Source organism: Fusarium flagelliforme (genome assembly GCF_020744385.1).
Source record: "Fusarium flagelliforme strain FIESC 12 MPI-CAGE-AA-0113 chromosome Unknown B0J16scaffold_8, whole genome shotgun sequence".
NCBI lineage: Eukaryota > Fungi > Ascomycota > Sordariomycetes > Hypocreales > Nectriaceae > Fusarium > Fusarium flagelliforme.
Genome location: NW_025763510.1, coordinates 1,980,703 through 1,993,040, shown reverse-complemented (window position 1 = coordinate 1,993,040; position 12,338 = coordinate 1,980,703). Strand labels below are relative to the sequence as shown.

Below are 12,338 nucleotides of genomic sequence, written 5' to 3'. Positions count from 1 at the left end.
GATATGATCAACTACCCTCTTTGGGCTAAAGGCCCGCCGGTAATGCAGCTCTATCAAGTTTGGTGATAAGAGTTCGCTCGTTTGTACGACCCTGAGGTGTTTCTTTATATTTTCACCATCCAGTAGGCACCAGATGAACCGAGTTTCGACATTGTTCGAAAATCTATTGGGCGTGGAGGGTTTCATCAAAAACTGCCGGGAGTTACAGAGTATAATCGATTAGAGCAACAATACAAGGATCTGAGTATCTCTCGGTTTCTGGTGTAAAAGATCTCCATCTCAAGGCAAACTCGCTCGCACTCGCATCCATTGTCAAGTCATTGGCCAAGAAGATGTTTAGAGCAAGAACTAACAGCTTGCTTATTGAAACTACTCAACTTCAAGGTTCAGATTTACCGAAGAGAGGCAATCTTTGCGACTACATTATCCTTGTTCATTACAGAAGAGGACCCAGCTTCTTTGCGGTGGTCAACTGCGGCACCATCTAGAATTAGAATACGAACATCTGATGCGGTCGATTTTGTCATTGCCAGAATCTCGCTAGGGTGAACTCAAGTATACGGACTAATGTTCGCTGTAAACCATCCTTTCTCAAAACACACTTATCACACAACCGTCAACAATATATGAGTAGATCAAATGTTCATCTTCAACATATAAGCTAAATGCAACCAGTAAATGACCAACAAACGCCAAGAAGGAGTCACTATTGGCTTTTCCCTTCTCCGATCCTATAAGCAAGCCCCTCCAGTATATCACAAAACGCCCAATGACCTGTGCTCAAATGCCTATGTCATGATGCTCATTTTCTCTTCTAAGCTGCGTCCTCGCCAAACTTGGCTTTCAGCTGTTTCTGGTAGATGTGCGATAGCTTATCGCATGATGCTTGGCCTGTGACGGTGCAGTCGACCATCAGCGTAACAAAATCGCCGTCTCTAAAGGCATTACCTTCTTTGTTACGGCCGTATGATGCAATGGAGCGCTGAGGTACGAGGGCAAGCTTGGAAAGGATGGTTGGGTGCCATTGAACAATGTGTTCCTGCAGGAAAAAGGTTAGATAAGACTTATGGGTAGAATATTCGGATAAACTTACAAGGGCATGTCGCTCAGCCTTCTCAAAGTTGTAGCTTTGATATAAAGGATCCATCCAAGTCTCAATGAAGAACTTGGCCCAGTCGCCATTCTTCAGGACGTAACTGTTAGTTACAAGTCCGACTTCGTCCTGGCTGATAACCAGGTTCACATCTTCGCCTTTGAGATGAGAGAACGTCTTGATGATACTATCCGGTGGTACTACAGACCAGTCCCTAATCATGAGTCCTTCCAACGTCGCAGGCTTCACAACTTGTTCTTCTAATGTCTTGTCCAGCTGCATGATGTAGGCGTTCTGGTCGAGAAACCAGACGTAGGTGGCATCGGGGTATTTCGAGAGCGCATGGCGCATTGCCATGATCTTGGCCCATGACTTGGGGGATTCGCCTGTGTTGTAATCGTCGATTTTGACGACCATGGCTTCGTATCCTGGGGCCAGTATTAGTCCACGCCTTCGTACTGAAGACCTATGGCTGTCTTACCATGTCTCTTGGCATAATGTTCACGATTTGTTCGAATCGACTCCAAATAAGAGGTACTGTATTGCGAATGATCGAAAACTGTCACAATGACTGCCGGAGGGTTTCCTGATGGCTTATGCTCGTGGTAGGGTGCCCCGCGATTTGAACCGAAAAGAAGGTATAGTAGTCCAACAACACCAAGGAGGCCCAAGAGAATGGTTCTCTTGCGAAGGCGTCGTAGCATCGGTGGTATATTCCCAGATCGTCGCCCGAAGGGTGGTGGGTTGGAGTTCTTGCGAGGAGGGTATGCGAAATGCATGATGGACGAGATTTAACTCGGCACCGGCCGATTCGGGGTTCTACAAGTCGCAGGAGATGTTATACTGTTCTCGGTGATTGAGAATAACCAATGCGACAATTCGAGTGCTCGTTGATCGTGGTCACTTTGACAGATAACCAGGGTCTTTTTGAACTCGATGGCGGTCGTCGCAAAACTGGGTTCGGAATGGAGGTCCGTAATCGTGGAGAGGGATCGAGAAACGAGCGAAGACGAACAATGAGGTCCGTAGCAGATCACAGAAACATTCAAGGAGCCATGGCTGGCGCCGTTAATTGATGATAGATTGGCTTTTTGTCCAATCCGACGGAATTCATGAGCGCTGATCCACATCTACTGTCAGGCTATCCGTATTCAGTTGCAGGGATTAGGACCCCAAATTCCAACGTCATTTCGGTGCCGGGGGCATAAATATCCGACTTGAACAATAGCAGAATACTGGCATGCATGGAGAATACGATGTAAACTCGTATTGATGCTGGATGTATATATAGGGCGATGTCTTCACACCAATTGCAGATGTTGTCAGTGTCAGTAACATCAGCAATGAGAACGATATTGCAATCGGCACATTGTTCTACTTAGAATGATTTAAGTGGGCTTCAGGAACTGTAGGTGAAATGAAGTTGTACCAATGTTTGGCTATCGATTATTATTTAGGGGAGACGATGGTATGTATCAACCAACATTCGGCCATCTGCTCACTGCTTATGTACGAGGGTAGTGTACCCAGCAGATGCCGCACACCGTTATGAAACGCCCAAGGGCGTCACGATGCGTGAATGAAGACTGATAATCTCATGCTGGCCAGCGAGAAAAGAACCAAAACGGCTCCGACTCAAGGCACAACTGAGCGTAAATCTTTGCACACAGACTAGTCGACTTGACATGGAAGAGCAAGGTCTAGGCAACTTAAGAGTGTGCAAATACATACACGATGCGAAGTATTTGGGTCATGAAACAAAACGCCCTTTCCAGGATAGAAAAGCTTGGAGGGCTTCATTGATCTTTCTTGCTTCCCTCATTGGGTCCTTCATCTTCGTCCTCATCATCATCCTCTTCAATGTCGACGACCCTGTCGCTCACGTTCTTGAGCACACGAGCGCTCAACTTCTGAACAAATTTCCAAATGCCCATGAGAAATGTGAATGCGCCAATAAGAACGAATATCAGGCTGATGTTCTCGACACGGTTTCGACCAGTGCCTCCTCTCCTGCCACCACCTGTTAACCCGCTGTTTCGGATCTGCCACCAGTGAAACGGGTTTACTGTGAACATGGTCTTGAACAATCCGAAAATTCCTAGGGAAAAGAACCCTTTAATGAAGTGTTCGATCCACGTGGTAGGCTCCGGTGATGGAGGTTGCCTGAGGGCCTCGATGTCTGATACCACGCTTGTGACAGTTTCGCCGAGGGTTCCAATCGGGTCTTGCCACAAATCGAAGAGAGGATCCGCGACAAATCCGAGCAAGAAGATGCTCAGTATACAAAAGCAGATGGTCACGCCAACCTGTGTTGCCTTGCTGCTCAGAGCAGAGCCCCAGTGCAGTCGAGAAATGCGATAGGTGTATTTGCAGGTTGGACACTGCCAATAGTTTCTTGCTTCCATCGGGTTTGCAAGCCTCCATGCGTTGAGGCACCCTTCGTGGACATATTTCTGTGATCCCTTACACTTGCATGGTGATAACAACCTTCCCAATTCCGGGTCGTCAGAGACATATGTAGGTCGAGACGATCCTGTCTGTATGCCAAAAGTGGTAGACTGATCAGGAAACTTTGGCTCTTCAGCGTCGAAGCAAATGCGACAAGTGCGCGTGCCATAGCGCTTGTTTCTAGGCGCGGGGCGAGGTTCCTGGTCGGATGACGTCTCCTTCTGCGCTGTAGCATCTGGTCGCGGAGCAGTCCAAGCATATTGCGATGATCGGCGTGGCTCTGGTTCGGGTTCTTGGGGGACAGTATCGTCCCCGACCGAGGACCAATCCCAAGTAGGGTGCGTATCCATGATGATTTACGTGAACCTGTGGATGTAAAAGAAGAAAAGGTAGTGACAGCAAGTAGCAGACAGAACAAAGAGTTGCGGAATGTGCGAGTACGTAGTCGGCACTTGAGGCGTTTCAAGCGCAACCTACATGTTTTTGCAAAGCTGAGAGTTAAGTAAGATCTGTAGAGAGCGGGGAAAGCGAATGCTCGCCAAGATCATGACCAGGACATTAAAAATGCAAGAGGCCAGCACAGCCTTTTTTTGTAGAAGATTGAGGAAAGAAAGCCGAACCAGCCGTTGCCAAACTGTAACGTTAAGAAGAGCTCTGCTCTGTGGAGCCATCACGCGGTCATCGGATAATCTGTTGCCCCGCATACAGCTCCGGGCGGTTGAGCTAGACGCGCAGCTGGGCCTGCCTAGAGGCTACAGCTGCTTGCCAAACACCAAAGCTCCAGTTGTAGCCTTGCTCGATATCTCCTTGTCAACCCCACGAATTGATAAACGACCATAGTTCAACCATCACCACATCTATATCGAGTTTATCAACCCAGAAACTTGAACTATGGCGGATAGATACTCCTTCTCTCTCACAACCTTCTCCCCCAGGTATGTTTCGGTGACGACACTGCTATCTGTATGGGACCATCGCTGACAATGTTACAGCGGAAAGCTGGTGCAGATTGGTACGTAATTGCTGAGTAGAAAGCTTTGACATCTCTCGAAGATCAAGTTTTTTGCAATCAATTCGACCCATGAAGCTAATGTCGAAATAGAGTATGCCCTCAACGCTGTAAACCAGGGTATTACTGCCCTTGGTATCAAAGGTTCGCGCTGCCTCCAAGATCCATGAGGAGCTCCTACTGACCAGCAAAAGCCACCAACGGTATCGTCATCGCCACCGAAAAGAAGTCATCATCTCCTCTAGCCGACCAGAGCTCCCTTTCCAAGATCAGCGACATCACTCCCAACATCGGTATGGTGTACTCTGGTATGGGCCCCGATTACCGAGTATTGGTCGACCGAGCACGCAAGGTTTCACACACCGAGTATAAGCGCATCTACAACGAGTACCCCCCTACCAGAATATTGGTGCAGGATGTCGCCCGAGTTATGCAGGAGGCCACCCAGTCAGCCGGTGTCCGACCTTATGGAGTTAGTCTGCTGATTGCTGGTTGGGATGAGGGCATTGAGCCTGAGGAGGAGAACAAGGCCACTCTGGAGGATAGCGAGGAGAAGAAGGTCAACAGAAAGACTGGTGGTATTCACAAGGGTGGTCCTATGCTGTACCAGGTCGACCCCTCCGGCAGTTACTACCCTTGGAAGGCCACAGCCATTGGCAAGAGTGCGACCAAGGCCAAGACATTCTTGGAAAAGCGATACTCGGAAGAGCTTGAGCTTGAGGATGCTATTCACATTGCACTGTTGACCTTGAAGGACAACATTGAGGGTGAGATGAACGGTGACAGTATCGAGATCGGTAAGTTGCAGTTGATCTAATTGGTGAGATGATGCTAACATGTTGCAGGTATTGTTGGTGCACCCGCAGAGCACCTTCTGGGTCTCGAGGGCGTTGATGGGGCTGTTGGACCCCGTTTCAGAAAGCTGACCCCTCAAGAGATTGAGGATTACCTGACGAGTCTATGATTACCCTTATGCAGATGAACACAACGAGAAGCCTTGTACAATAGAGGGTCATTGGGCTCAATAGAGCTGGTTCTGATAGAAGAGCAGTTCATTCTTAGCTTTGACGTTATGTTGATTCCGTCTTTGCTGTTACTATAAAGGATGCCCTTGGACCAGCTTCAATAGCCACCACCTCCTCATCTGGAGGAAGTATAAAATCTATCTTTGACCATAATGCACTCTCTTTTACGGGTTTGCCAAGACCAATCTGGCCATTAGTGTTATCCCCTATGACATAAATGCAACCATCAGTAGTGAGGGCAATAGCATGTGCCTCTCCAATTGCAAAGTCCTGCACGTCTTTCTCTCCGTCGACTTCCACATAACTTGGTATAGGGCCAAGATCAGTGAATGCGGTGTGTCGACTTTGTGAACCAGGAGGTTTCATGCCCCAGAGGTACAGCCCACCACTCTCTGTCAGAGCGCCAAGAGTGTACCCTCCTGCAGATACTTTCTTGATGGACTCGCCGAGGTCATTTAGATCCTCCACAGCGCAGGGCATATGGGCAGGACTAAGAAATATCAGTATAGGGTTTGTCTGCGTAACCCTGAGCACATACCATGATTCGTCAACCTCACGGCCAAGGCAGTCTGGAAATCGGAGATCACCGCAACTAAGAACAGTCTCATTCTCGAGTAATATCAAGAAGCCAGTATCGTAAGCTGCTATTTGGCGGACCGGTGACTTGCAAGGCCATGTCTCGGTGTGCCTGTTGGCTCTCCATGTCGCCAACGATGGGTATTGAACAATAGCTTGAGTAGGATGTTCAAAGTCTAAGTTCTGAACAGTCAAAACTTTCCCATCTCCTGATTCGGCACTTGGTGAGTCGAACAGATATGTACTATCGGCTTCGCGATAAAGAAGTTTGCTGGAGCATGACCCGGCAAAGGCCCAAGTATCATTTTGCTGCACTATTGGATTTTAGAGCAGGAATCAACAATGTAGGGTAACATAACACTACCTGCAGTATAGTATATCTTGGAAACAACATGGCCAACCGATTTGTCTACCAGGACCTTTGTGAAAGCAAACAAATCATCCGACTCTTCATCATTTGACGTGGTATAAAAACTAAGCTGGTTCCATGCATTGAAGCCTACCGCGTATAGGTTCATGGTTTCATTTCCTGAGGAAGAACGAACTGGGAGTTCCATAAGTGAATAGATAGTGTTTGGTAGTTGATAGATTTCTAAAACAAGTTCGCATATTCTAAGAACGAAAGATGAAAGATGCAAAGGTTCAAAATACTGGCTGGCATATAGCGTACCCGTACGCTGCACTTACCACCACATCAGTTCGGCCATATGATAGAACCACTTCACACTGTCTCTATTACTTCACTATAAAATAAAAAGTCTCTAGAATTATAAAAGAGTTATTCGAAGAGAATATGAAATATATTCATTAATTCATTACCCCCGTAGTTTAAGCGCTCGTTGGTCTACTACCCGCTTATGGATGGGATGGTGAGCTAGGGCGACTGCCACAGAGCCAGCAGGTGGCAGCCAGAACCAAACCTCAATCAACCTCAAATAATGAGAAGAGTCCTATAACTTATACAAGGAAAAAGAAAGGAACTCCCAAGAGCATGCCATTTATAGTATACTTGGTGCTTACACTAAACTAAAAGTGTAGTTACCTGATCTCAAGCTCTAGACTACAATTGCAGCGCCTTTTCAGAAATTCTGCCCTGCACAATCCACACCAACAGCTCTTGTTGGCAGTGATTCACTGCCAATCCGACTTCCCGGGCCTCCATCTCTCTATCTACATGGATAATCTTTCGTTCTTTTCTCTACCTAGATGTGACTGCTTACTAGGTAGTTGAGGGCTTAGCTACCTACTTTATACGGGAGGTCGGCCTCTTGCAACCTGCAATTGTGTCAACCAACCCATCGACAGCACAACCCCAAAACAGGCTCTCGCAACTTCCTCCCTACATGCTCCCTCAGTCTTTCTCTTCCTCTTCTTCCCCAGATCAGGAAACTTTGGTTCTATGAATTGACTTTATAATCCTCAAAGTTTGGTACTATCCCGAAATTTTGTTCTATACAATTTTGATCATCTTACTTTTCCCCCATCTCTATCTTTTGTGCGAAGGTATAGTTAGTCTTGGGGGTTCAGCGGCTCATGATGACTTCCACCGACGAAGAAATGCCGGATATCGATTCGCAGGGTATCGATGAATCTGGGACACGAAGCTCCTCACAGCCTGGCAGCCCTGCTGTTGCTGAGATGCCTACTACCGAGGTTGAAATATCAGAAACAATATCTATCGTCGCCGATGAAAAAGCCAGTGGAAAGATGAAGGTCAGGAAACTTCAATCTAAGAAAGGGACTCCCGATCCAGAGGTTGTTAATCCTCGCGGTTACCAGCGAGAGATGCTGGAACACAGTCTCAAAAGAAACGTGATCGTGGCGGTAAGTGATCGAGCACTTCTCATACGAATGTAATCAGCTAACATGGTTAGATGGACACAGGAAGTGGAAAGACCCAAGTGTATGTTGATTCTATTAAATTTGATAGCAAACCGAGAGACTGATTAGGATATGTAGGGCCGTGCTGAGAATCCAAGCTGAACTCGAGAGATGTTCGCCGGACAAGGTTGGTGAACAAATGAACATATGTGTACCTGCAACACTAACAAATTAAGATGATCTGGTTTCTAGGGAAGACTGTTAGCTTGTGCGAACAGCAATTCGATGTTCTTGAGAGACAAATGCCATCAGTATCTATGAAACTGCTCACTGGACAGTCGAATATAGACGCATGGTCCGAAGATGTCTGGCCTGTCATCCTCGAAGGAACTCGCATTGTTGTTTCAACTTTCGAAGTCCTACGGGACGCTCTTGACCATGCTTTCGTCAGAATGGACATGCTAGCCCTGATCGTGTTCGACGAAGGTGAGTGACAAAGCTGGCATCAATAATACTGTTACTGATTTACTTGCAGTTCACAATTGTGTAAAGAACAGTTCAGGAAGAAAGATCATGGTCAACTTTTACCATGAGAAGAAGATTGCAGGCAAGCCTGTGCCTGCCATTTTAGGTCTAACAGCAAGTCCAGTACAGTCTAAATCGAGACGAGACGAGATTCGAGAGCTCGAGATCACCATGGATGCGAGATGTGTTACGCCTACAGTAAATCGCAAGGAGTTACTTGAACACGTCAACAAGCCCGATCTAATTCGGGTACTCTACCATGTCGAGGAGCGTCCAGCTCTAACCCCATTGATGCAGGCGCTGCAGTCAGAATACCTGAGTATGAACCTAGCTCAAGACCCCTATATTGCTAAGCTGCAAGACCGTATCGTTAAGAGCGCGAAGGGTCACGCTGAATTGCAAAGGGTAATTGCAAAACACGACACCTTCTCGCAAAACCAGGTGAAAAAGCTCTGGAGTAAAAGTAAGGATCTTCTCGATGAGCTGGGACCCTGGGCAGCAGACCGGTATATCTCAGAGCTGGTCAGTCTCTTTCTAGGAAGAGTCGACACACCGACCACATACACCGACGACTGGGCCAACGAAGACAGAACGTATTTGGCGGGACACTTGCGCCGGATCGCTAGTGATCTAGACAAACTCGGACCGCCTTGCACAGGCAACCTGACTGATAAAGCTAACAAGTTGATCCATGAACTTCTGGCAGCAAACAAGGATGCTGTCGGTATCATTTTCGTCAAATCGCGCGCCGCGGTTAATGTCCTTTGCGCAATATTGAAAAACCATCCACAAATTCAGCAGCGGTATCGTGTTGGTTCTGTAGTAGGGTCTGCAGCTTATGAGACACGCAAGAAGAACATCTACGAACACCCTACAGGTGACAGTAACGAAATATTGGCCACTTTCAGATCAGGCGCCATCAATCTTCTAGTTTCGACGAGTGTGCTCGAGGAAGGTATTGATGTTGCAGCATGTAATTTGGTCATCTGTTTCGATGAAACGACAACACTCAAATCTTACATCCAACGCCGCGGGCGAGCGCGCAAGAAACAATCCAAGATGATCATCCTGGAGAGATCAACCTCGGACATCCGTGAATGGGATTCCTTGGAAGAGGAAATGAAGAAGCGCTACGAACATGATCGAGAAGAGTTGGATCGACTCAATGCACAGGCTTCAGCCGAATGGACGAGCTCTGAATCTTTTCGTGTTCCGAACTCAGACGCCAGACTGGATCTTGAAAATGCTCGCCAACATCTTGAGCATTTTTGCGATAAGATTTTCCGCCGAGCCTACGTGGATGTAAGGCCTGCCTATGTGTTCCAGAGAGAAATATCTGAGAACGGAGTGCCGACGTTCAGCGCAACAGTGACACTACCATCAGCCTTGCCCTATGATCTACGCAAGTTCCAGGGGAAAGGAGGATGGATGTCTGAGAAAAACGCCATGAAAGATGCGGCCTTCCGCGCTTACTATGGATTATACCGGGCAGGACTTGTTAGTGACAATCTTCTGCCTATATATGAGGGTGCGACTAAGGAGGAAGACAAAGGGATGTTACCAAACCCTGAACTTCTCTTCAATCCCTGGATTCAAGTTTCGCAAAACTGGAGATCAGACGCTGATAAGTGCCTTTATACTTTTGAGTTTATCGACCACAAGAATGTTGCGCCGCTTCGTTTCGAGATTGCTCTGCCCGTAGAGCTGCCTCGTCCCCGAGACATCACAGTCTATCCCAGAGAAGAGAAAACATGGATCATCAAATGTACCTCAATCCGAAATATCTCCAACGACGAACTTTTAGCTTTGCCGGATCATACATCAACCCTTTTGGCAATGCATTTCGGACATCGCTGGAAAGTTGAAGATTCTGACCATGTGATCAAGGTTATCTATGAGATCAAGGATCTTTCAAGGGACCAGATAGGATCTGTTCCCTTCGGAGAAAGTCCATACTACCTAGATGGTGTCTCTGAAAAGCGAATCCTGGTTCGGGATTCTACTAATGCACCGTTCATCTATATCAAAACCATTGAAAAGAAACCTCGGCCTGAGGAGGTCCGGCATCCGTTCCAGGAATACGAAGACGCTCCGGAAGAAGAGTATCTGGATGTTCGTCAATGGACGCGCAGAGCGGACTTTCTCCATGCAGTGAGGTCTGACCAAAATGCGAGTTCCAGCTCCAAGCCCTACCGTTGGGTACTCCCTATTTCGCAAGCCACAGTTGACGTGTTTTCACCACGAGTCGTTGAGTTGGGCATGCTGATCCCTTCAATCATTCATGAGCTAGAAATCCAGCTAATCGCGTTGGAACTGTCTTCGACACTTTTGGCTCCTGTTGGTATTACAGACTTGCAGTTGGTAGTTCAGGCCATCAGCGCCCCCAGTGCCATAGAGCCTGTTGACTACGAGCGTCTTGAGTTCTTGGGTGATTCAATCTTGAAGTTTTGCACTGTTATTCAAGCCTACTCCGAGCGTAAGTCTACCTTCAATCGTTCTCTACTTCTCTACTAACTAGCACTATAGACCCGAACTGGCCCGAAGAGCTTTTGAACAATTTCAAGGACCGACTCGTGTCCAATACACGGCTAGAACGCTCTTGCTTGGAATCAGGACTATCTAAATTCATACTCTCAAAGAGCTTCACCGGTGTCAAGTGGCGTCCACTGTATCGAGACAATTTCCTGGTGATGCAGCCGGTTGATGGCGCATCACGATTCATTGGAAACAAAACACTCGCTGATGTGGTTGAGGCACTTGTTGGAGCCTCTTTCAAAGACGGAGGAATGACCAAGGCTTTGAAGTGCATCAAAGTGTTCCTTGGGACTAACTGCAACTGGCACGAAAAAGGAATGGCCAGGGACATACTCTTCAGCATTGCTCCCAGCGATGTCCAGCTGCCTTCTACGATGGAGCCCTTGGAAGACTTGATCGGGTACTCATTTCAGAAGAAGTCGTTGCTTATTGAGGCCATGACTCACGGATCTTATGCCGCTGATGTGCACCAGAGATCATACGAACAACTTGAATTCCTCGGAGATGCCGTCCTAGACTACTTGGTTGTGGATCGGATGTTCCAATTCAACTCAACAATTCCTAACAGCATTCTGCACCTTATCAAGACTGCAATGGTCAACGCACATTTCCTTGCTTTTACCAACATGGATAATGGACTGTACCGAACCGACGTCAAGGTTGAGGATGGTAAACCAGTGTTTACTGATGTGATACTGCCCATTTGGAAGTTCATGCGACACAGCTCGCCCGAGATGGGACGAGTGATGAAAGAGACTGAGAAGAGGTTCGACAGTCTTCGAGACGAGATTAAAATCGCTAAGAGAGAGAGCGACCATTACCCCTGGGCTTTGCTCGCACGACTGCACCCTGAGAAGGTCTACTCGGATCTCTTTGAAGCTGTTTTAGGCGCTATCTGGGTTGACTCCGGAAACATGGAAACATGTGCAGCCTTCCTTGCTAAGTTTGGAATCTTCACTTACCTCGACCGGATTCTCAAGGAAAATGTCCATGTTAAACATCCGAAAGAAGAATTTTGTGTCATGGCTGGGAACAAGAAGCCAGCCTTCCTTCTCTCAGAAGGTGGTGGGCCCATGATCGACTGGGGCTGCTCGGCCACGGTTGGAGGACGCGTGGTAGGAGTCTCAACTGGAGCTCTCAATAAGTTTGAGGCCGAGACCAAGGCTGCTGAATCGGGTATCAAAGTTTTGAAGAGGGAGAAAGAACTCGCAAAGGAACAGAGAGGTGCGAAGAAGCAGAAGGTTTCAGAAGAATAGACCCTTGCAGAGAAGGCAGCGGACCAAAATTTGATGTAGAGTAGATGAGA

General features: G+C 47.4%; 5 protein-coding genes across 5 annotated transcripts; 2 read left to right on the top strand and 3 right to left on the bottom strand.

Moving 5' to 3' along the window:
• Positions 1-513: 513 nt before the first annotated feature.
• Positions 514-2,256, bottom strand: B0J16DRAFT_365393 (galactosyl transferase GMA12/MNN10 family-domain-containing protein). The gene is made up of 3 exons (XM_046130007.1): positions 1,575-2,256; positions 1,094-1,521; positions 514-1,039 (listed from the first exon to the last, which is right to left on the bottom strand). Exons 1-3 carry the CDS (start codon positions 1,870-1,872, stop codon positions 815-817), a joined length of 951 nt encoding a protein of 316 aa, XP_045978105.1. The 5' UTR covers positions 1,873-2,256; the 3' UTR covers positions 514-814.
• A 426-nt stretch (positions 2,257-2,682) lies between these two features.
• B0J16DRAFT_196793 (uncharacterized protein) lies at positions 2,683-3,981 on the bottom strand. Its single transcript, XM_046122891.1, has one exon. The coding sequence runs from the start codon at positions 3,889-3,891 to the stop codon at positions 2,890-2,892; it is 1,002 nt and encodes a 333-aa protein (XP_045978104.1). The 5' UTR covers positions 3,892-3,981; the 3' UTR covers positions 2,683-2,889.
• A 245-nt stretch (positions 3,982-4,226) lies between these two features.
• On the top strand, positions 4,227-5,567 carry B0J16DRAFT_196778 (nucleophile aminohydrolase). Its single transcript, XM_046122889.1, has 5 exons — positions 4,227-4,476; positions 4,534-4,553; positions 4,644-4,694; positions 4,745-5,347; positions 5,396-5,567. The coding sequence occupies exons 1-5, from the start codon at positions 4,433-4,435 to the stop codon at positions 5,512-5,514; spliced, it is 837 nt and encodes a 278-aa protein (XP_045978103.1). The 5' UTR covers positions 4,227-4,432; the 3' UTR covers positions 5,515-5,567.
• On the bottom strand, positions 5,382-6,798 carry B0J16DRAFT_196788 (regulator of chromosome condensation 1/beta-lactamase-inhibitor protein II). The gene is made up of 3 exons (XM_046122890.1): positions 6,516-6,798; positions 6,114-6,465; positions 5,382-6,065 (listed from the first exon to the last, which is right to left on the bottom strand). The coding sequence occupies exons 1-3, from the start codon at positions 6,706-6,708 to the stop codon at positions 5,621-5,623; spliced, it is 990 nt and encodes a 329-aa protein (XP_045978102.1). The 5' UTR covers positions 6,709-6,798; the 3' UTR covers positions 5,382-5,620.
• Positions 6,799-7,666: 868 nt separating this feature from the next.
• B0J16DRAFT_406116 (uncharacterized protein) lies at positions 7,667-12,288 on the top strand (the record flags this gene model as incomplete). The annotated part of the gene is made up of 6 exons (XM_046132936.1): positions 7,667-7,975; positions 8,026-8,054; positions 8,111-8,159; positions 8,209-8,458; positions 8,508-10,973; positions 11,024-12,288. The coding sequence occupies exons 1-6, from the start codon at positions 7,685-7,687 to the stop codon at positions 12,286-12,288; spliced, it is 4,350 nt and encodes a 1,449-aa protein (XP_045978101.1). The 5' UTR covers positions 7,667-7,684.
• Between the last annotated feature and the right edge of the window lie 50 nt (positions 12,289-12,338).

What these genes read in the sequence shown, in the direction of transcription:
- B0J16DRAFT_196778 (XM_046122889.1), top strand. Translation starts at nt 4,433, where the DNA reads ATGGCGGATAGATACTCCTTCTCTCTCACAACCTTCTCCCCCAG. An exon ending in CGGAAAGCTGGTGCAGATTG is followed by an intron (nt 4,554 to 4,643) that starts GTACGTAATTGC and finishes ATGTCGAAATAG; the next exon opens with AGTATGCCCTCAACGCTGTA. An exon ending in CGGTGACAGTATCGAGATCG is followed by an intron (nt 5,348 to 5,395) that starts GTAAGTTGCAGT and finishes AACATGTTGCAG; the next exon opens with GTATTGTTGGTGCACCCGCA.
- B0J16DRAFT_196788 (XM_046122890.1), bottom strand. Translation starts at nt 6,708, where the DNA reads ATGGAACTCCCAGTTCGTTCTTCCTCAGGAAATGAAACCATGAACCTA. An exon ending in CAAGATATACTATACTGCAG is followed by an intron (nt 6,466 to 6,515) that starts GTAGTGTTATGT and finishes AAAATCCAATAG; the next exon opens with TGCAGCAAAATGATACTTGG. An exon ending in CGTGAGGTTGACGAATCATG is followed by an intron (nt 6,066 to 6,113) that starts GTATGTGCTCAG and finishes GATATTTCTTAG; the next exon opens with TCCTGCCCATATGCCCTGCG.
- B0J16DRAFT_196793 (XM_046122891.1), bottom strand. Translation starts at nt 3,891, where the DNA reads ATGGATACGCACCCTACTTGGGATTGGTCCTCGGTCGGGGACGATACT.
- B0J16DRAFT_365393 (XM_046130007.1), bottom strand. Translation starts at nt 1,872, where the DNA reads ATGCATTTCGCATACCCTCCTCGCAAGAACTCCAACCCACCACCCTTC. An exon ending in ACATTATGCCAAGAGACATG is followed by an intron (nt 1,522 to 1,574) that starts GTAAGACAGCCA and finishes TACTGGCCCCAG; the next exon opens with GATACGAAGCCATGGTCGTC. An exon ending in AGGCTGAGCGACATGCCCTT is followed by an intron (nt 1,040 to 1,093) that starts GTAAGTTTATCC and finishes TTTTTCCTGCAG; the next exon opens with GAACACATTGTTCAATGGCA.